Source organism: Periplaneta americana, chromosome 7 (assembly GCF_040183065.1).
Source record: "Periplaneta americana isolate PAMFEO1 chromosome 7, P.americana_PAMFEO1_priV1, whole genome shotgun sequence".
Lineage (NCBI taxonomy): Eukaryota > Metazoa > Arthropoda > Insecta > Blattodea > Blattidae > Periplaneta > Periplaneta americana.
This window is the reverse complement of record NC_091123.1, coordinates 163,400,112-163,421,247: the sequence shown is the minus strand read 5'-3', so window position 1 is coordinate 163,421,247 and position 21,136 is coordinate 163,400,112. Positions and strand designations below refer to the sequence as shown.

Here is a 21,136-nt window from a genome sequence, read left to right as displayed (position 1 = left end):
AATTAGAATTAAGTCCAAAGGAATCTCTTTGTCGCCTAACTCAAGAAACAAACATATCCTGCTGGTCAGCTCACAAAGCTAATTAAATTTCGACCATATAAAATAAGATCTGTGCAAGAAAACAAGCAAGCAGTCCATACCTGTGGAGTAACGGTCAGCGCGTCTGGCCGCGAAACCAGGTGTCCCGGGTTCGATTCCCGGTCGGGGCAAGTTACCTGGTTGAGGTTTTTTCCGGGGTTTTCAACCCAATATGAGCAAATGCTGGGTAACTTTCGGTGCTGGACCGCGGACTCATTTCACCGGCATTATCACCATCTCATTCAGACGTTAAATAACCAAAGATGTTGATAAAGCGTCGTAAAATAACCTATACTAAAATAAAAATAAAGAAAACTAGCAAACAGGTTTTGCCCCTAAAATATAGTTCCGCAATTAGTTTCTTGAAAATATTTACAATGGACATCTTGATCCACATCTAATGTTTATAACTGATGAGGCATGGTTTTATCTCAGTGATCATGTAAGCTCTTGATAAGTGCGATATTGGAGTGATGAAAATTCGCATATCGTACAGCAAGTTCTGTTGCACAGTTATAGAGTAGGGATTTTGGTGTGCGGTTAGTGCGAGACGAATAATCGGGCCATTATTTTTATAACATAACTATGAATACAGACGTGTGTGTGAATACAATATTGTCTCCATTTTTCAGCCAGCTTACAGACGAAGAAAAACAATACAGTTATTTTCAACAGGACAATGTTAGCCCACTTACTGCCGAACGTTCAATGGACACCATAAAGGAAGTTTTCGAAGACCAGATAATAATAGAGGTTTGTGGCCCCCGAGATCTCCTGATTTCAGTTACTGTGATTTTTATCTTTTGGGAAAACTTAAAGTGTAAAGTGTATAAAAATAATCCGCATACTTTAGAACAACTGAAGGACGCAATACAACAGGAAATGACAAAAATTACTCAAGCTGAACTGCAGGATGTGTCACATAATTTAAGAGATGTAGGGCGTGTCTCATTGCAGAAGGAGGTCATTTTCAGCATTATCTGAAGTAACTGGTAAGTACGCAATATGTCATATTTGAAATCTAGTGGCAGTAATGTGAATATGCGCCCGCGCTGTTGCTAGGTTCAGCATTCCTCGTAAAGTGAACTATCTGTATAATAGCAATTACACTATCCTTTATCTCATCCGAACGCCTTTCATAAAAGGTAAGCGTTCACTACATCGTATCGCACTCCTCGTACGAATCGCACGCAACGGATATTTTAAGTGCAGTGCGTTCACTGTAACGGCTCCACCTCATCGCCTCATCGGATTCCCTATCAGCTGTTTAAAACATGACGTCGTACGATATTGACATTGCTGAAAACAGAGGAGTTGAGGTTAGGTCTATTAATTACGTCTGTTAGCGAATAAGAATTTGTAATTGCTTCATGCGTCTTAATTGAAGAGGAAGAAACGAAAGAGATATTGGTTACATAATATATAGGCCTATGTAAGAAACGACTTGATTATTGTAATGGGAACTCCTCAAATTATATAATTCTTCGCAATTTTCTACAAGCGAAAGAAGTTTTCCGTCTGCCATTTTGGCGCGACACTGAACATGGCACAACATAACAGATAATAGTAACAATTGACCAATTAAAATTGATTTATTAAAGAAGGCCATGATCGCACGCATCGGAAAAGTTGCCCATCCGAGAAACGTGGACGGATTTGCCGAGAGGCGATGCGTCCGATACGATGTAGTGAACGCGGTTACATAACAATTACAGCAAAGATAGTCTTTTTCCGATACGATGTGAACACTTACCTTAACAATACATTTCGTTTGTTGAGAAATTAAAAGACACTCTGTAAAACTTCGTTTACTCCCCTCTTTGCATAGGTTAAAGTGTGCAATCGACGCGATTCTTTGGCCCTTTTCTTTGCGTTAAAGACTTTCCCCTGGACCAAAGATATAATGCAAATGAAGTAAACATTATTTTACAGTGGACAAAAATAATAAAAATGGTGTACAGTGTCCAACCATGCCACAGTAGAGAGGCATGCAGGGGGATCTATCGCTCGCAGGTTGATAATAGATTTTTGTGATTGGCTGGCAATAAGATGAGGCTCTCAGCTACATCAGGCTTGAAAACATTAACCTCGTACTGTTAAATACATTACGATTTAATACCCATTTTAGTTGCTGCTTTCTTAGTAATAGCGTAGTATGTCATGTCTCGCCCTAGTGTCATTCAGACGCGTTCTCCTGGTTGGAGTAGAGTATTTTTCCGCGATATACGGTAATTTGTGGTATGTACTCTTTCAAAGGCTATGGTGCTGGTTATTCTAGAATAGAGATGACATATCGACGGTGTTTAGGGTACGGTCACATTCCGCTACTTTTGCAGTGCTGCAGTACAAAAAACTGCGCAACTCTCGTACTGCGACGTGTGAACAATTGTGCATCCCGAAAAATAGCGGCTGCCGAACCTGCTATCCGCTACTTTTTCATGCTGCGCGCAGCTTAAAAGCAGCGACGTGTGAACAGAGTTCTCAGGGTTGCAGCCGCAGCATTTTGATATCGGTTTTGTTGAAACTTTTGCTGCGGTTGCGACCAGTGTTGCCACCCAAATGTGCCAATGATACTTTTATTGTTTGGATATATTTTATTTAATGTTCGGTGTGATGAAAATAAATTATTTGTAACAGTTATTAAATGCACAGCACAGTCTGAGCATATTTGCTGACGATATAATTTTTTTTTTTCCGTAGCGTAGTTTCAAACAGGAGGGTTGCCGACATTGATTACGTGAATATGCTGTTGGTTACGTATATAGGCGTTTTTAAAAGCTTTATAGTAAAAATAATGCCAATTTCTGAATACTAGTTAGGACAGAAAAGCAAATAATAGATAAGTAAGCTTTCGCATGAGTTTCTTAATAATGCGAACATAACCACAAAATGTATATTGAGAAGTCAACACGGAGATGGAAACCTGCAGCATGACTGCGGCTGCAAAAGTAGCGCCTTGTGTGTGAACAGACTCGCAACCTCCAGTTGCAACTTTTGCTGCACTCGGGTTGCGCAGCACGAAAAGTAGCGTGCAGCGCGCTACTTTTGGCTTACGTGTGAACATGACACGCAACTTTTGCAGCTGCAGTACAAAAGTTGCACAGCAAAAGTAGCGACGTGTGACCGTACCATTAGTTGTCATTATTAACTGTAAAGCTGCGAAATTATAACTTCGATCAATAAAAGTTTCACCTGATGCAGAGCATTGAGTTCACGATCTTATCTGACATTCTATGCTATAGGGTAGGCATTTATAGAAAATAACAACTCAGCTACTCTTTCCGAATACACGTCTGCATTAGAGGAGGCTTCAACATGAGCTTATTAACAATTACCTTGTTGATCAGTCTGGAAAGAAGACTTGATCCAGAAACCCTGCCATATTACATGTAATACAGCTTCCAGCAACATATTCTAAACTAAATGTTTTATTTCAGTTGTTCCACGTAACTTCCGTCTGCTTGAAGAATTGGAACAGGGTCAAAAAGGAGTTGGTGATGGAACTATAAGCTGGGGTCTTGAAAATGATGATGACATGACCCTTACGCATTGGACAGGGATGATAATTGGCCCTCCTAGGGTAATTATAATTGTCAATTTTTGTTATGTTTCTTACGAGCTCCTCTGTATAATTGAAGGATATGATGCAAAGTAAAATTTGTTTTATTTTACTATTGTAGGGCTACATTCGAGTGCATTGATGGTTGGATGGTATAAACAAATGCTACCTATCACACTCCTTCCCCAATGTACGAGTGGCAGATATTATTTTTTTGTTTTAAGAGTCACTTAGTATTAAATTAAAATGTACCCTTTTATTTTGAAATCGACGCTGAAATATAATCTATATTGTAATTTTTGTTACTGCATGTAAAATGCTCATTATTCTTTATCCAGAAACATTTAGCCAGTAATTCCACCACTAACTTCCCTCCTTTCCATACTGAACACAAAGCTCGCTGCCAAACATCTTACTGGTTGTTCTTGTGCTCAGGGAGGAAAGAGAATTTGTGTTTTACCAGTCACGGCTTGTGGTTTTAAAATTGAGGAAGGCTCTAGGCTGAAATGACAAATTTTCGGGACCTCGAACATCAGTATTTGTTTATTTATTTTTATTTGTTTATTCCTGTAATTCAGTAACTGGGAAATTTTAACAATAAATTATTATAATATATTATATATAACGGGCACTTGACATATTTTAATTCATTTGCTTGTAGACGAAATTGGCCCTTCTCTCTTTCGATATATTATTACACACACAATTCATTGTTCTCAAATAAACACTCACAAACGGTTCTCACAATCACATGTTCACAACCACATACAATACCGATACTCGTATTACGAAGGACAAGCCAAAACTAATTTGCACGTTAGAATTTCCATAGTATTGTTTTCCTGTCCCTGATGGAGGTGTGAAAAACTTTCACTTTATAAGATACCAGGGATACCAATTGTGTCAACAAATAACTAAACGACTCCATCTTATCATTGCAATGTTATCCTAAAATGCCAGTTAGGCCTATGACCTATCGTAAACTGAATGAGAGAGCAGACATATAACCTCAAGAATGGAGTGTGAGACATTGTTTGTTTTCTCTTCTCCAAGAGAGATTTTTAAACCTCAGAGCTAGAAAATGTTGGCAGCGACTCAAGGCGTAAGAATTCTGCACCTTAGCTGTACCCTTATTAACCAGACTCCACTAGGAAATCACACTGTTCTGTTTCTATTGTGTGGAAGGGAAACTAGAGGTTGAGCCTCTGGTATTACTATATAACCTATCTCAAAAACATCTATCGGTACCAACAGTTCCAAATATATTGACTGTTATTAACAAACGAGTGGAGAGTAAAATTTTGATGTTTCTCTTCTATTGAAAATCTTTATTCTGTGTGTATGTGCGTGTTTTTTCTCAGCCAGTGACCCAACCAATTCCTTTTTCTCTTTCTGATCAGTTTCAGCATCATTCTTTCTTCACCCACTCTTTCCAACACAACCTCATTTCTTATTCTGTCTGTCCACGTCATAATGCCACACTCCATGCAAAACATTTCACAAGTCTCTTCCTTAGTTCTTTTTCCAGAGGTCCGCAGAAGATGCTCCTTTTTCTATTAAAAGCTTCCTTTGCCATTGCTATCCTCCTTTTCACTTCCTGGCTGCAGCTCATGTTACTGCATATAGTACACCCCAAGCTGTTCACTTGCTCTACTGCCTCATTTAGAATTCGCAAGTTTACCTTCTTTATTTTTCTTGCGACAACTATGATATTCGTCTTGTTTGCATTTATGTTCATTCCATACTGCTCACAGCTGTCATTTAGCTCCAGTAGCATATCCCTTAGTATGGTCTCCTCTTCTGCTAACAATGCTGTATGATCTTATGCACTTTATTCTTCTTCCTCCTATTTTTACCCCTCCCATGTTCTGAAAACAGTTCTACACCAAATCCTGCTCTCTTAAATTGACTGAGCACTTTGGGAATTAAATCAATGGCTTTCCCAAAACACGCTATGAAATGTTTAATATAAAACAATTTTCCTCTAAAAGGAAGCAAAAATGAACAAAATTATATAAACTTATTTGTTTGAAGTACATCAAAGAATAACCTCCTGAAATTTACGATATTACTTACGGTTCACTTTGTACATAAATTTATCTTAATATAACATATTTGCTCATAGCCTATTTCATGACTGACATCTTCAAGCATTGCAAATATTTTATTATTATTGGGTTATGTTTTGAATGTAGTTTATTTAATTTGGTGTAATTTAAAAACTATTTGAATACATCAGGTTCCTTTGTTGTCCTCTCCCCATTATTTGGAGTTTTATAAATCATTACACAAGCTGACGAAATTTATGTTCTTTAAATTCGTTTTGCATATAGCACCCGATCCCAGCTAAGAATTAAGCCTGATTTGAACTCTCTACCAATATTTAGGTACGAAATTCCATGGTTTTCTTTTTGTCTAATAGACCCTGGTCTTATTCATTTCAGTGTTAAATTAAACACATGGTAGTAAATATCTCGAAATTTACTTTTGACAATACACATTTCGAAACATTACAGCTTATACATTGTATGAAATACTGTACTGTTTGGCATAATCTGATAAAGATATACTTAAGTTTACCACGAATTTTTTTAATAACAAGTGTTTGCCTATTAAACATGAAGCGAAAATCACATTAATGTTGAAAATGTGCAGATATTCTTAAGATTTTTGCCCGACAAGTTTGTGTTGGTTACCAGACATAAAGTCCAGGATTATAATGTCCATATGTCAAAATGTCCATAGAATAATGTCCATGTTAAATCGTCCAGAGTCAAAATGTCCATAGTTCTATAATGTCCACTTCACTCTGATGTCCAGCGTCAAAATGTCCATAGTAGTATAATGTCCACTTCACTCTGATGTCCAGCGTCAAAATGTCCATAGTAGTATAATGTCCACTTCACTCTGATGTCCAGAGTCATAATGTCCATAGCTCTATAATGTACACTATATCCATTGTTCATGGTAGTTATAGTAACCTATGTCAAAATTTTCAAATGCAGAACTAATCAGAACTGAATTTTTTAAAAACGGAACGAAATCCTCAGTTAGTGCCATCACAGAAGGGTAAGCCACTTCTTTCTTTTCGTGGTAACCAGTACCAACATCATGCCTTTAATAGAGATAGGACAACAATGTATTGGCGACACAGGAACATGAACCTCCCAAGCCTGAAAGGCATGCAGCACACAAACAACGCGGTAGAAGACTGGCACAATCTTCTTCAACGCGAGATGGCTGTACATCCATCCACTTGGCGATTTATACATTGCCTAAAGGGCGAAGAAAATGGAATTTGGACACAAATATTGCAAGCAAGAGTGAGGCATACACAAATTAAAGAGCCGGGAATGAAACTTATTTGACGAATCAAAGACAAATTCTCCAGATTGTGAAAAACTACAACAGGTACAAAGAAAAAGGAGAAATTCTCTTAAATCTTAAAAGAATTAGTTACCATCTTAAAAGTGGGGCTCCGGTTCCTGATGATTAGTAACTTATTTGTACGAGTTATGGAATAAAATTTATTGTGTTCTATTCAAGCAGAATTTTCCTTTGAAGTTTGACATTATGGACATTTGACACTATGGACATTTTGACCTAACGGACATTTTATCATATGGCCTTTCTGTCATATGGACATTTAGTACATGGACATTTTGACCTTATGGACGTTTTATCATATGGACGTTCTGTAGTATGGACTATATACAGTGAAAACGTTTGTGTTTATTTCAAGTTTGTATTGAATTAAACTAGGCACTTTGATGATCATTTCTTCAAGAACTTCATAGGTGTTTCCTGTACAAGAATAATGCTGAATTCTAATAATATTCACAGTGTTTGTTAAATGCAAAATAATAAATTATCTGTCCTTAAATCCCGTATGACTGTGGATATATGAAAAGTATCAGGAATGCTAAAAACATATTTTGTCAAAATCTGTTTATTAGATCAAATTACAATTATAACGTTACAGAGGTAAAATACAGCCAAAAACAGTACCCACATCCCACTAGTTATATTTAGCTGTTGTATATTTTCTTTCAGTCATTGATACCTGCGACTGATCATAAATCCATCAGTTGCCTAGTTACTTAATGGAGGTGAGTTCACTTCTGGACTTGCAATTTAATGAGTATTGTGATGCTAATAAAAATTATTCTTAATCGAAAATGGTTTAAGTTCAAAACAATAGAGATACTTTATTGTTAATTACGAAGTTACGTATAAGAAATAATATTGTAAAAATTTGTTAGCTCAGTGTACTTCATGATTTGAAGTTGCATCTGTAATAAGCAACAACTTGTACCTGGAAGAATTATGAAAATAGTGAAGTGTACATGCACTGGTAACAGTTTTGAGGCATATGTTCTTTACAGCATTAATATGAAGATTTTTTATACAAATAAATAAAATATTGAAGAGTTTGCCATTTCATGTTGAATTTCCAATATATGTTTCAAAGTTTAATTTATATTATTCTTTTATATCTATTAATTCATACCTTTTTTTTCTTTCTTGAACATTAATTTTAAAACAAAAAACCTCATTATTGTCTTCATGTCGAGTGAGTGGCTTCTCATGTAGTGTTTTTAGCATTACTGTTGTTGAAAACTTGTAATTTTCTTTTATGTAACTTTAATTCAAAAATTGTAAATCGAACTTTTTTTAACATATTAATTAACCTCTGTTTGCTGCAAGTATTATGTTTGCAAGGTTAATATAAAACATGTGATGAAAATTTATTCACATACAGGGTGAACCGTAGGTAATGTCATTAATTTCAGAGGTTTATTCTTTGAGATATTTCAAATAAAAAGGTTTCATACAATTTTGCTCGTTTTTGCTTCCTTTCCGAGATAAAATTGTTTTACTTGGGTTGGATAAAAAGTAATGGCAACAGTTCGATATTTCTGACATGGCTTTATTCACAGGGGTACAACATTTACGTACCTTCTATATAGTCGCCCCCCTTATTTATTACCTTTTGGCAAATGTTTGGAAGGCGTCGTACACCATCAGCTCGTCCATCTTTGTTGATGTTCCGTATTGACCGCCCTAAAGCACGGATAAGTTCATCTCTGGTATTGTACCGAGTCCCTCGCAGTGGTTCTTTCACTTTGGTGAAAAGATCGTAATCGCATGGATCATATCGGGTGAGTACGGAGGATGTTCCAGAATCTCCCATTGCCAGCGACGCAAGAGGTCCTTGACAGCAGCAGCGGTATGACTCTTTGCATTATCATGAAGAATGATGGGGTTCTGTACCACCAAATGTCGTCGTTTTCTCCTGAGGGCTGGACGAAGGTGGTGGTGCTGCAGGAACCTGCAGTAGTAGTCCGCGTTTACCGTCTGCCTTGGAGGTACAGCGTGGTGCAGTATTACCCCATCAATGCCATACGCCACAATGAACATCACCTTCACAGCACTTCCAACAAGGCCTTCCCGAAACGCTTTAACCCATCGTGCCACTGTGTGATATGGCAACGCTGCATCGCCACATGCTTCACGCAGTCCCTGAAAACATTCTTGTGCACTACGACCTCGTGCCACTTCAATTTTGATTCAGGAACGTTGCTCTAGTTTTGTAAACATGATCTTAGGGCGCTCGCACTATCCCTATGAAAGTCAACGTTCTACATACTGCAGTAGATTGACAGAGTACTGTCGCCGCTGGCTGCACTAACTCATCTAACAGTCCTTGTTCATGTCCATACAGCTGGCAACTCTCGAACACACCATCGTCACGTGACAGCAGTGTTGCCATTACTTTTTTATCAAACCTATGTATATGAAACATTTCTTTGTGTGTTTTGAGAAAGTCGTTGATTTAATTTCCATTATGATCAGTCAGTTTAAAAGAGCAGCGTATTATGATGATAAATGATTGGAATAATTTTAATATTGTCTTTGAATATATGCAGATATTCAATCTGAACAAATGTAAGATTTAAAAATTCTTTTTCAGAACAAAAAGTTACATTTGTTTGGATCAAATTTATGCACATTTAAAGGACTAAACAAAAATTCTTTCAGTCATTTATTATCGTAATACACTGCTCTCTTAAATTGACTGAGGATATTGGGAATTTATTTAGTACCCTTCCCAAGACACGCAATGAAATATTTCATATGTAAATTTTTATCTCTGAAAGGAAGCAAAAGTGAGCAAAATTGTATTTAACTTTTTTTTTTGTTTAAAATATCTATTAAAAAAAAAAGTAATAACCCCCTGAAATTAATTATATTACTTATGTTTCACGCTGTATAAATTTAATATATATATATATATATATATATATATATATATATATATATATTTTTTTTTTTTTTAACCATGAGAAAAGCATCCTATTATGTAATATGTGTGCCTTCGTTTTCAGACTCCTTACGAGAACAGAATGTACAGTCTAAAGATTGAATGCGGACAGAGATATCCAGATGAAAGCCCAAGTGCGAAGTTTATTTCTAGGATCAATATGAATTGTGTTAACACAACCACTGGCATGGTAAGTTGAAATTTTGTAATAATGTTGATCCTTACATAATAATTTATTGGTCATATGTGCAGGATTGAAGTAATATAATGATTTATAATAGGCATCGTCACTTCCTGAATCCTGGTGTGGGCTGTTTCCTCTCCATCAGTGCATAGGAGCAGGCCATTAGCTAGGAAAGGTAGCTTAAAAATGTAGTTAAGATAATGGAGCAGAGGCATTTAGTTGTGTTTAAGCTGTTATTTTATTAATATTTGTTCTACCTAGTTTGAAACATAGTTCATTGATTGCACCTTTTTTTAGCCTGTGTAGGAGGATTTTTACTGTATTTGATATTTATTTGTCAGTCAACTTTACAATTCATAAAGCGAGTCATAAAAAGAATAAGTTACAGCGAACAGGCAAAACATCAAAATTCAAAATGGAAAGAATCATTCAAAGATCCAAAACTAATTCCTGATCTACATCTAAAATCTGCCGTGGCCATGTTTAGATTGATTACTGGTCATGATTGCCTCAGTAAACACCTCCATCGTATTGGAGTACTGAATTCACCTAAATGCTTACTGTGCACCAGAGAAGAGGGCATGGAGATGGAGCACCTGGCTAATTGTGAAACTCTTAGGACATTTGTGGACCTTCCATCAAAATATTGGGAAGCAAGAAGGATGATGACTTCATTGTTAAATCCAGAGCATTAGATACACACATACACACACACTTTACAATTCACAGTTATGGTGGGTCTTCACATTTCTGTTTTTCGATCCCTTTAATACATACAACCCTTTTCAATTGATATATTCATTTGCCGAGTATTTCTTGATTACTTTCTATTCTGTTTTAACTGAATTGCTATCTAATCTTCCCTCTCTATCCTCTTCTATTCTCTCTCATACCTGGACTGTCTGCCTTCCGTTTCTTGCTTAGCTATTAAATATTGCATATTCCTTCCTTAATAATTTGCATTATTTATTTATTTTCTTCTCTACTCTCAAACCTACCTACTCGTAATCATTATTTTCCACCTATGTTCTCTTTCATTAATTGTTGATTTTTCCCTTTTCTCTATTTTACAACAGTTACATCACTAATTTTTTTCTATCCTCTGTTTATTTACGTATTGATCTCTTACTCGTCGCTTAACTCCTAAATTTTCTTATTTTATTGTCTCTTTCTATATATTTATTTCTATAATACTCCTAAAGTTATAGTACCCGTGATACTACTCCCAACCCACAACATTGAAAAACATGAAATATTCTAATTCACTTAATTACACTTCCAATTTCTCTCTCTTCCAATTCACATTTGTTCAGATGTTTTTTCACTTTAATTTTCTTTTATTCATCTTTGTATGTCTATCTTACTACACTCTTACACTATCTTCTTACACTTAACACTTTCTTCTCTGTTCCTAATTCTACCACTTTTGCCACCCCTAACTTTCTTGCACTCGCTTTTCAGCACTCTTCTTCTTCACTAATAATCTCTCCAAAGCCCTATCTATTCTGTCCTCACAATCACTAATATCTGGTAGTCGCTTCATTCCTTCACTCGTTCTTATCATGTCTTCTCTTGCATTTCCTCCGTTAGTCTTGTCCATGCTCCTGCCCTCAGGCACTTCCAGCTGTTTCCCTAATCCTTCGTCCTCAGTATTTTGTATCTGCTTCACGTTTTGTTTTCCTCCTTGGTTTATTCTGGTCAGCTGTTTCGTACTCAAAGTAGGCGTCAGATACCGACATTGTACATCTCTCGTTTCATTGATTGAAGTTTTGTGTCGTTTGCATTTTTTCTTTCTTCCTAGCGTGCTGCCTTGACGTACGCATATTTTTACGTTCATTGAACCTTCATTTCACTGCGCCTCGATTCACCTGACTTTGCTCAATTTCAGTCCAAAACTCTGGTTTTTTACTGTATGGATCGTGACAGGATGGTGAAATATTTAATATAAGATGTCCAACTGTAAGGTATCCAAACTAAAATAAGTAAACTTTCTGTATTTCTCATTTTGTTGTCCCAAAACTGGATGCATTCTGTGTTGGTGGTCCATATTATACAGAAAAATCCCTCATATTTGGCACCCAAATAATCAGCAATACCAAAACAATGGCACTTTTGGCTAGGCCAAAAAGAAATAGTCATTCATGCGAAAGAGAAGAATCGGATGAAGATGTGAGTGGTTTTCATGGATCGCACATGCCACTTATTGTGTTTACTCTTTACATTGTTCACGCATAAAAACATAGATAAAAAAAACCGTTATGTCCCTGGAATATATCGGGTAGCATCGGTGAGCTGTCATTTGGAAATAATGCGCAGAGACAATATCTTTAAATTTACCACTTGAACTCGCCCGTTTCAAAGGGGTGTTGGATGAGTCTAAATAGGAAAGTGTGAAATTCTCTGCTCCTACAGCATGCAAAAATTTCATTCGAGTGATAGATAGTTTCATGGCTATTACTGCTAAGTGCTGCTGTTGCACAATGGATTCCACAAAACGTAAGCAAAGTATTCTTACACTCAAATCATCGAGCATTATTTCATTGTCTTCATATTTGCGACGTTGGCTACACTGCTCTTCACATCACATGACTCACTTTTAAAATTGTCATAAGGTTATGAAAACCTTTATTATTTTTTACGCTCTTATGTATTACTGTACTGCAATAATAAATTATGAACTGATTAATGTACATTACCATATTCAGTACTAAAAATAAACATTGTACGTATTTCAAAACTTTATTTTTAAATATCTATATGAAAATTACTAAATTTCAACATGGAAAAAAATATTTGTGCAGTACAGTGTGTCTTTACATAACCTATAAACGTATTTTCCAATTATCTGGCAAAATCAGTTATCTGGCACTGGTTTTGTCTCACAGTTGCCACATATGAGGAATTCTACTGTGTTATTATTATTATTATTATTATTATTATTATTATTACACATGCAATAGTTATTGATCCAATACTAATAGTAATGATTTATGTAAAATGTTACTGAAGAAAAGAAAAAAGCAGTTGGTATGGTATTGCAAAAGAAAATATGTAAATATATTATCAACATATAATGAAATATGTTGACATATTTATATACTTAGTCAGTAGGATGTGTACCTATTGAGGCAACACTGCGTAACATAGATTGAATACCACTAGTATAGATAATGATGGTTTCTAATGAACAATACTAATACTTACTTACTGGCTTTCAAGGAACCCGGAGGTTCATTGCCGCCCTCACATAAGCCCGCCATTGGTCCCTATCCTGAGCAAGATTAATCCATTCTCTATCATCATATCCCACCTCCCTCAAATCCATTTTAATATTATCTTCCCATCTACGTCTCGGCCTCCCCAAAGGTATTTTTCCCTCTGGCCTCCCAACTAACACACTATATGCATTTCTGGATTCGCCCATACGTGCTACATGCCCTGCCCATCTCAAACGTCAGTTCTGTGTTGTGTAACTTTCTCCATTCTCCTGTAACTTCATCCCTCTTAGCCCCAAATATTTTCCTAAGCACCTTATTCTCAAACACCCTTAACCTATGTTCCTCTCTCAAAGTGAGAGTCCAAGTTTCACAAACATAAAGAACAACTGGTAATATAACTATTTTATAAATTTTAACTTTCACATTTTTTGACAGACTTGATGATAAAAGCTTCTCAACTGAATAATAACATGCATTTCCCATATTTATTCTGTGTTTAATTTCCTCCCGAGTATCATTTATATTTGTTACTGTTGCTCCAAGATATTTGAACTTCTCACCTCTTCAAAAGATAAATTTCCAATTTTTATATTTCCATTTCGTACAATATTCTGGTCACGAGACATAATCATATACTTTGTCTTTTCTGGATTTACTTCCAAACCTATCTCTTTACTTGCTTCCAGTAAAATTCCCGTGTTTTCCCTAATCATTTGTGGATTTTCTCCTAACATATTCACGTCATCCGCATAGACAAGCAGCTGATGTAACCCGTTCAATTCCAAACCCTCTCTGTTATCCTGGACTTTCCTAATGGCATACTCTAGAGCAAAGTTAAAGAGTAAATGTGATAGTGCATCTCCTTGCTTTAACTCACAGTGAATTGGAACGCATCTGACAGAAACTGACAATCTAATATTCAGTAAAAACATTTTTACAGGTGGACAATAGGGCTGTTCCAGTACTAGCAAGATGGCAACGTGATTACACAATTAAGACTGTACTGCAAGAGCTACGAAGGATTATGACATTGAAAGAAAATATGAAGCTTACTCAGCCACCTGAGGGCAGTTCGTTTTAGCAATGAAGCATCAACACTCTGAGCAGTTTGTCCACACCTCTCTCTCGGGAGCCGGGGTTAATGAATATTCACTTCAATCTTAATAAGAGCGATATGTTGGATTCCTCTTAAAATAAAAGATTCAGAAAAATAAAAAATGCAGCCATACTTTGGAATGATGTTTTCATATAAATAGCCTTGTCAGCACTGCACTTACATTAAGATTTGGTAACTTTAATTTAATCGTATTCAGAGAGATACAATTAACATGAATTGATAACTTCGTTATATTGCAATTTATAATTCGTTACTTGTAACATCCTGTTTTAATACTTAGACGTTGCTGCTGAGTGACAGTAACAAATTCATATTATGTATAGTTGTTCGGAAGTTTTGATACCAAATTACAATATAACTCTTGAATTATCCTCTCTTCCTTTGAACTCCGTTAGTATGAAGTAAGAATGTAAGCAGTTTCAGCATTTTTTGATAGTGTTATTTCACTACCATAAACACTTTTTATGTGTATGTGCAGAATGAACTAACGTTATTTTTGTCGCAGTTTAGGTACTTGTAACTTCATTATCTAAGTTAATATTACTCTCTGAATATGACTGGAACATGAGATTTTTCACATACACTGAACATAAATAAGTCAATCTCACATGTTTGGCTTTTGTAATGTTTAATTTACCATATTTCTCCTACCCGAAAGTGAGTGCTATTTGTCAGTCCATGTTGTATTAAGAAAACATTTTTCGTGGGAAAGTCTTCAGACAACTTGTGTTTCTTTCATTCCCTTCAGCATGCCAACATGCCAGAGTTCTAGATTGAAATGGAAGGTTTTAACTGTATTCTCATTGAGCTTTTTGAAGAGGAGGACGGTAATGAAATAACTTGATCATAATTCAAACATTTATTTTCGAAGTACACAAGTAATACAAACAAAAGGCAAGCTTAATACACAGAAGTCTTTTGACATCATTTTTAAAAACTATTGCTATTTGCACCAGTAATGTTTTAATGATTCGTTAAATGCTAGCAAGTTCCTTGGTTAGCTAAATAACCCTTAAAGTGCTGTATGTGGTTATATACAACAGCCAAGTTGTTTTGGTTTTCGCAGAATCTGAGCACTTCAAGGGTTAAGGATTAATATTAATTAGCATAATTACAAGAAACTAACATTAGCAAGTAACGGTTTATTAAATATTTGTCAAAGTTAATGGTTCAAATAGGTCAGGAATTGTACGATACTAGATGATGTAATCAGTAATTATTAATCTTATTATTGGTATATGAAAATATAAGAACGTAGAATAAGAATTTAACTTAGGTTTGGAGGAGGAGAAGCTGACAGATTCGTCAGCAGATAAACTTTTTGTTTCTCCAACAGATTGAGATCATGTTTTTAGTCGGATGTGTAATGTTGAAGATAACGGAGATCTCTTCCTTCGTGGAAATGGTCACTTTTATTTTCTCTATTCTGTTTCCCTATTGGACAATTCCTTGAACATAACTGGAGCAGGGTCAAGCTGTAGATTCTGCTTTGTTTGCAGCGACAGGTATGCACGTGTCTGAAGTATCTGCTCTAGAAGTACTGATTGCAGCTTTTTTGGCTCCTTATCAGTAGACATCATTAAAAATGTCCAGAAGAGAATGAGTGACTGAAAATGTTAATTCTGTGTGCAAGAAAGAGAAAAAGCAAAGTCCAACTTGTCTTTGTGCTTATTTGTAGGAATTTTGCATTTCTGGCAGAATTAGTGTAACTTTAGGGCATCTTTTATTATGAGCATGGTTGCGATATTTATTTTGATAATCCTGCACTACTGGGCTCAATGAAAGAATAATTGTGTGATGTAATGTGGATATGTAGGGGTAAATGTGAGATGTGAAATAGGCTGACGTCTGCCCCTCTTCAAAACTGTCTTAAGTTGACATACATGTAAAAATAATACTAGGCACTGAGCTTAAAAAAAAAAAAACAATGTTTTCACAAATTGTATGATAAATGCTTTCAAATTGTAATGAGCATTCTTCAATGTGAACCTCATTCAGTTGATATTAAAATATGAAAAGTATACAACATTGGTTTCATTATACTATAGGGATACCACTTTGTAAATGCAGTTGTAATGCACATGCGCTAATCTCCCCTCCCACAGTTCTTGTTCATGGCGAACGCTGAGTTCTTAGGGAGTACAGTTGCGCCAAAGTGAAATGAAGTGTAGTATAAAATAAATAAATGAATACCTACTAGTAATAGTGCTGTGTGTTTAAGTTATAACCAGAGTATTGGCATGTCTTTACGTGAGAAATATTGTTTGATAATAAACTCATGGATGAATATTCCCCCGAAAAATGGATGAAATTATGTGAGCATGTGAGAAAAATAGAGGAAAAATATTTTGACCAGAAGTGTACGGTTGAAGCGAAAGTAAACTATGTAATCCAATGAGAGTCACGATAATAGCAGCCTAGTACCGCCAACTTTGGTTAAGACACAGATTCTGATTGGTGATCGACGTCGGGGAACGCACAGAGGGGAACACGCAGCGAGTGTGGGAGAAGGAAATGAGTTAAGGTTTCCGCCATAGCTGCATTTTCTAAGTGGTCTAGCTATACCAGTGTACTTCATTGTTTCAAAATGAGTGTGTTATAAGTTTTGTTTCAGATATGAAGTTTAGTATTGTAACATATACTTTTTTTTTTCTTGAGAGGTATTCATTCTTTTGATTTCAGATGTTGCTGACATAATAAATGCTGTGCATTTATGAGATTGAGAATATTAGTATGCTGTGCATTTATGAGATTGAGAATATTAGTATATTTCTTTTCATAATTTTCTTCATTTTTATTTTCCTTCCAGACTTGAGCAGGACAAGTTGCTCTTTTATTTTTAATTGTTAATAGCATGAGATGAACTTCTGGTAATTTGATCTCAATGATATCTTATATTTATTAAAGCGAATTTTTTTTTTTTTTTTTTTTAAGTGCTTAGAAAATGTTCGTGATAGAATACATGATGTATTGAGAACAGGAGAATTGTAGAATTGTGATACTTTTTTCTGAAATATGAAAGAAGGAAATTGTAAAAAGGTCAGCGAATAACATTGGTATGAATAAGTATACAGTGGTCATTTCCATTACAAGTAACTTTTATTAGAAGGTTTGCAGTATTCTCATTTTATACATCACATATTCATTATATGAGGTCTCACCATCCTCATTGAATATTATCACGACTGCTATGAAGTAGTCAATGCGTATTATCACCATTAAATCGAGAAAAATTCGTTCTGGCACCTGGAATCGAACCCAGGATCTCTCAGCTCTGCGTGCTGAGCGCTCTTTCCAACTGAGCCATGCCAGGACACGATCCACGGTGCCGATCGAACTCCTCTCATTTTAGAATAAAGGAAACAAAATTCTGTAACCGAATATATGCCATGTCCGGGCTAGAGGTATCAAAAAATAATTGTTCACCATTTATAAAGAGAAGGATATTTTATGTTTGGCACAGGATACAGAAACTCTCCAAAATTTTATTTTTATAACAACTATTCAAAAAATCTATACAACAAAGCAAGAAAATTGAAGTAACAAAAAAAAAAAGATACGATTTATCATTCCAATTTATGTTACAAATTGCTAACAGTCAACATTGATCATCCTAATTTAACGTAAAATGTGGACACCACAGCAAAGACTGAAGTGCATGCTTTGACTTACTGAATTTAAATCTGTTACCAGAGTTCGACGTCAATTTCGTCTAGAATTCTAGCTGCAGCTTGTACGCACGTAATTTGAGTCGTTTATGAAGAATGTCGTGAACAGTTGATTCGAGAATCTATAACTAGCCTTCCTAATGGACTTCCTTGGACTCTAGTTGGATGCAGTCCGTATACAATCAACCGTTTCTTTGGTTATTTTTTTTCTTAGAATGTTTGCCTGTTTGTGGAATCAAGGATGCTGTCTCTGAATTCTATCCCACTGCAAAATTGATTTTGACGTAGATGGATCCACATTGAATTCTAGACAAAATCGGCATCGAACTCTGGTAACATTTAAATTCAGCAAGCCAAAGCATGTACTTCATTCTTTGATGTGGTGTCCACATTTTACGTTCAATTAGAATGATTAATGTTGACCGTTAGCAAATTGTGACCTAAATCGTATCTTTTTTTTTTTTTTTTCTTAATTTGTTGTATAGATGTCTAGCATTGTTGTTATAAAAATAAAATCTTGGAGAGTTTCTGCATCCTGTGGTAAACATATAATAATAATAATAATAATAATAATAATAATAATAATAATATATTCTTCTGTTAATAAATGGTGAACAATTATTCCTTGATACCTCTAGCCTGGACACGGTATATTATTATACCCCAATGTAATATTGGTAAGATAGTTCACAATACCATACAGTGGTACTAGTTTCTTCAGCATTAAATTTTTTATTGTGGTTATGTCATACCTGTGCTTCTCCTGGTATTTATTTCGAGCTTTTAGGAATACTGGTTGAATGTTAAACATTTAAATTGCCTCTCCAAATGTTATGAAGCATTTATTCCATAAGAATAAAAGAGTATTATTGATAATAATTAAAAATAACGTTTTATTATGAAATGTATTCTTAAAGTGTTTGGTAACGAAAATTATAATAATTTCTTAGACTTTTAAAGAGACTAAATTTAGACTACTGGTCTATATTTTGCATTCTAGTCTGTATAGATAATGAGTAGACAATGGAGATGACTAACAAACCAACAATGTAACATCAACCATGTATAGGAAAAATATTCTCCAGATTTGCTGTTAATTCTGCAAGGGATTCCTTAATATCATTTGTATAAAGATTCAATCTTAATCTTTGGTGTGGAAGATTACTACCTTATTCATATTCATTTCATACTACAGGTTAGATAGGAAACATAATACACCGTAGTTACAAATTTGGACGATTTTAGAAGGCAATATTTTCATCAATATTGAACATAAATACATGATCTTACCACCATTTGGAAGAAGGAAGTTTGAAGATTTATATTGACCTTAGATGCACTCGATGTGAGCCCCATGTCTAATATGACACATCTCAATCTTGCCAAACCCTCTTAAGCATGTCTTGTGTGACGTTCTTGATTGCTGTGTTAATGCTCCTGCTCAATTCTGCCAATGTCCCTGGAAGTGCCCTTGACGAAATCACACTGTGAAATCCGGTGAACGGGGTGGCCATGTGCAGAAGGTGCTGTCTGCGTCTGTTGTACGACCAATCCATTGACCTTGTAGCTGTTGATTTAACTACCTCCGTATGCCAATGTAGAGGGGCACCATATTATTGGAAAATGAACTCCTGTTCCTCCTCGTCCGTGAGTTGTGGCATTAGCTAATTTTCCTAAATCAACACCTACCGGGTTGATGAATTGGTCGTGCAATGGGTGCAGACAGCACCTTCTACACATGGCCACCCCGTTTACTGGATTTCACAGTGTGTGATTTCTTTCTGTGAGGTTTCGTCAAGGACAATGTTTACATACTTCACTTTCAGCAAAGCTTACAGTAATGGAGGGAAAAAAATGTTAAATATTTCCAAAATTTTACTCCTTTAAGTTGTACCTAACTCCTTAAATGTTGATAATTCGTTAAGATAATTAATCAGCAATTAATTACAGCTGATGGAAAAATATATGCAAATGCATGGCTCTATTCATCACCGTACAAATTGTGATAAACTAGAAAGTATAAAGAAAAACATTTAAGTATTACTTACATTTACTCCATTCCTAGCCACAAGCTTTTGTTTCATCGGGGGTGCCAAGCAAAAGTGTAGTATTATTATCTTTCAAATAAAAATTATTATTATTATTACTTATGTGGAAATTATCTTGCATCTCTTTTTTGGTGACTTGATGGAGAGCTTACTTTTCCTATTTCCAGCAGGTTTCTGAAACTGCACATAATCCCACTTTTCTATGGATGGACTTTATACATCATTCGAAGATTGAATTAGCAGTAGGAATGTGTGAACCCATCCAATCCTTGACTTAATTACCCTGCGAGTTTTACCTCTGTGAGACTTTGAAAATAAAATGTATAAAAATAACCACATACCTCGGAAGAAAAAGATAGCTTGGAAAATTTTCAGCAAAAGCAGCAAGTGGTGCATAATTTCTTAAGCTGGTGCCATAAATGTTTGGAACTGGAAGGCATCTTCTTGCTTAGTGGGTGAGTAAATGACTTCTTAATTGTTTATAATTACAGTAATAGCATTTTATATTAATATTTTGAGAATTGTCATACCACCTATGACACTCCATAACCAGCACGTGGAAGCTCAGGCCAGCAATTAAGTTGCTTCATGAAAAGGAAAAATCTACTCACCTAGTATATGGTCTTACCTAAATTTTAATTTGTTTGTGTTGATTTACCCTTTTAAGTTAGGTCTTTTAGTTTCTAGGCTACATAATATTATGTTATAGTGGAACACAGACTTCTGAAGTGTTCAAGGTTGCATATATAGTTTCGGCCGCTTACCCACCCTCCTCACGAACTTTTCCCTTTGCAAGTTACACTGCAAAAAATAATCTCTTCTGTCTCCTTGTGCTCACCTAGTCAATTCGTTCTTGATCGTCTCAGTTCCATCAAGGCCTGGAGGTCGTTTATAATTTACTAGCGAGCGTCTCGTCATTTGTGAAAGAAGGCTTATGAT

At 35.5% G+C, this 21,136-nt stretch overlaps 1 protein-coding gene across 1 annotated transcript in view; it reads left to right on the top strand.

Annotated features, from left to right (window-relative positions):
* Window positions 1-16,507, top strand: part of Uev1A (Ubiquitin-conjugating enzyme variant 1A) — a 28,353-nt gene extending 11,846 nt beyond the window's left edge. Inside the window, exons 2-4 of the mRNA XM_069831768.1 lie at window positions 3,516-3,658; window positions 10,027-10,152; window positions 14,305-16,507. Coding sequence (XP_069687869.1) covers window positions 3,516-3,658; window positions 10,027-10,152; window positions 14,305-14,445 — 410 coding nt within the window. The 3' untranslated portion in view covers window positions 14,446-16,507. The remainder of the gene's footprint in view (window positions 1-3,515; window positions 3,659-10,026; window positions 10,153-14,304) is intronic.
* The last annotated feature ends 4,629 nt before the right edge of the window (window positions 16,508-21,136 follow it).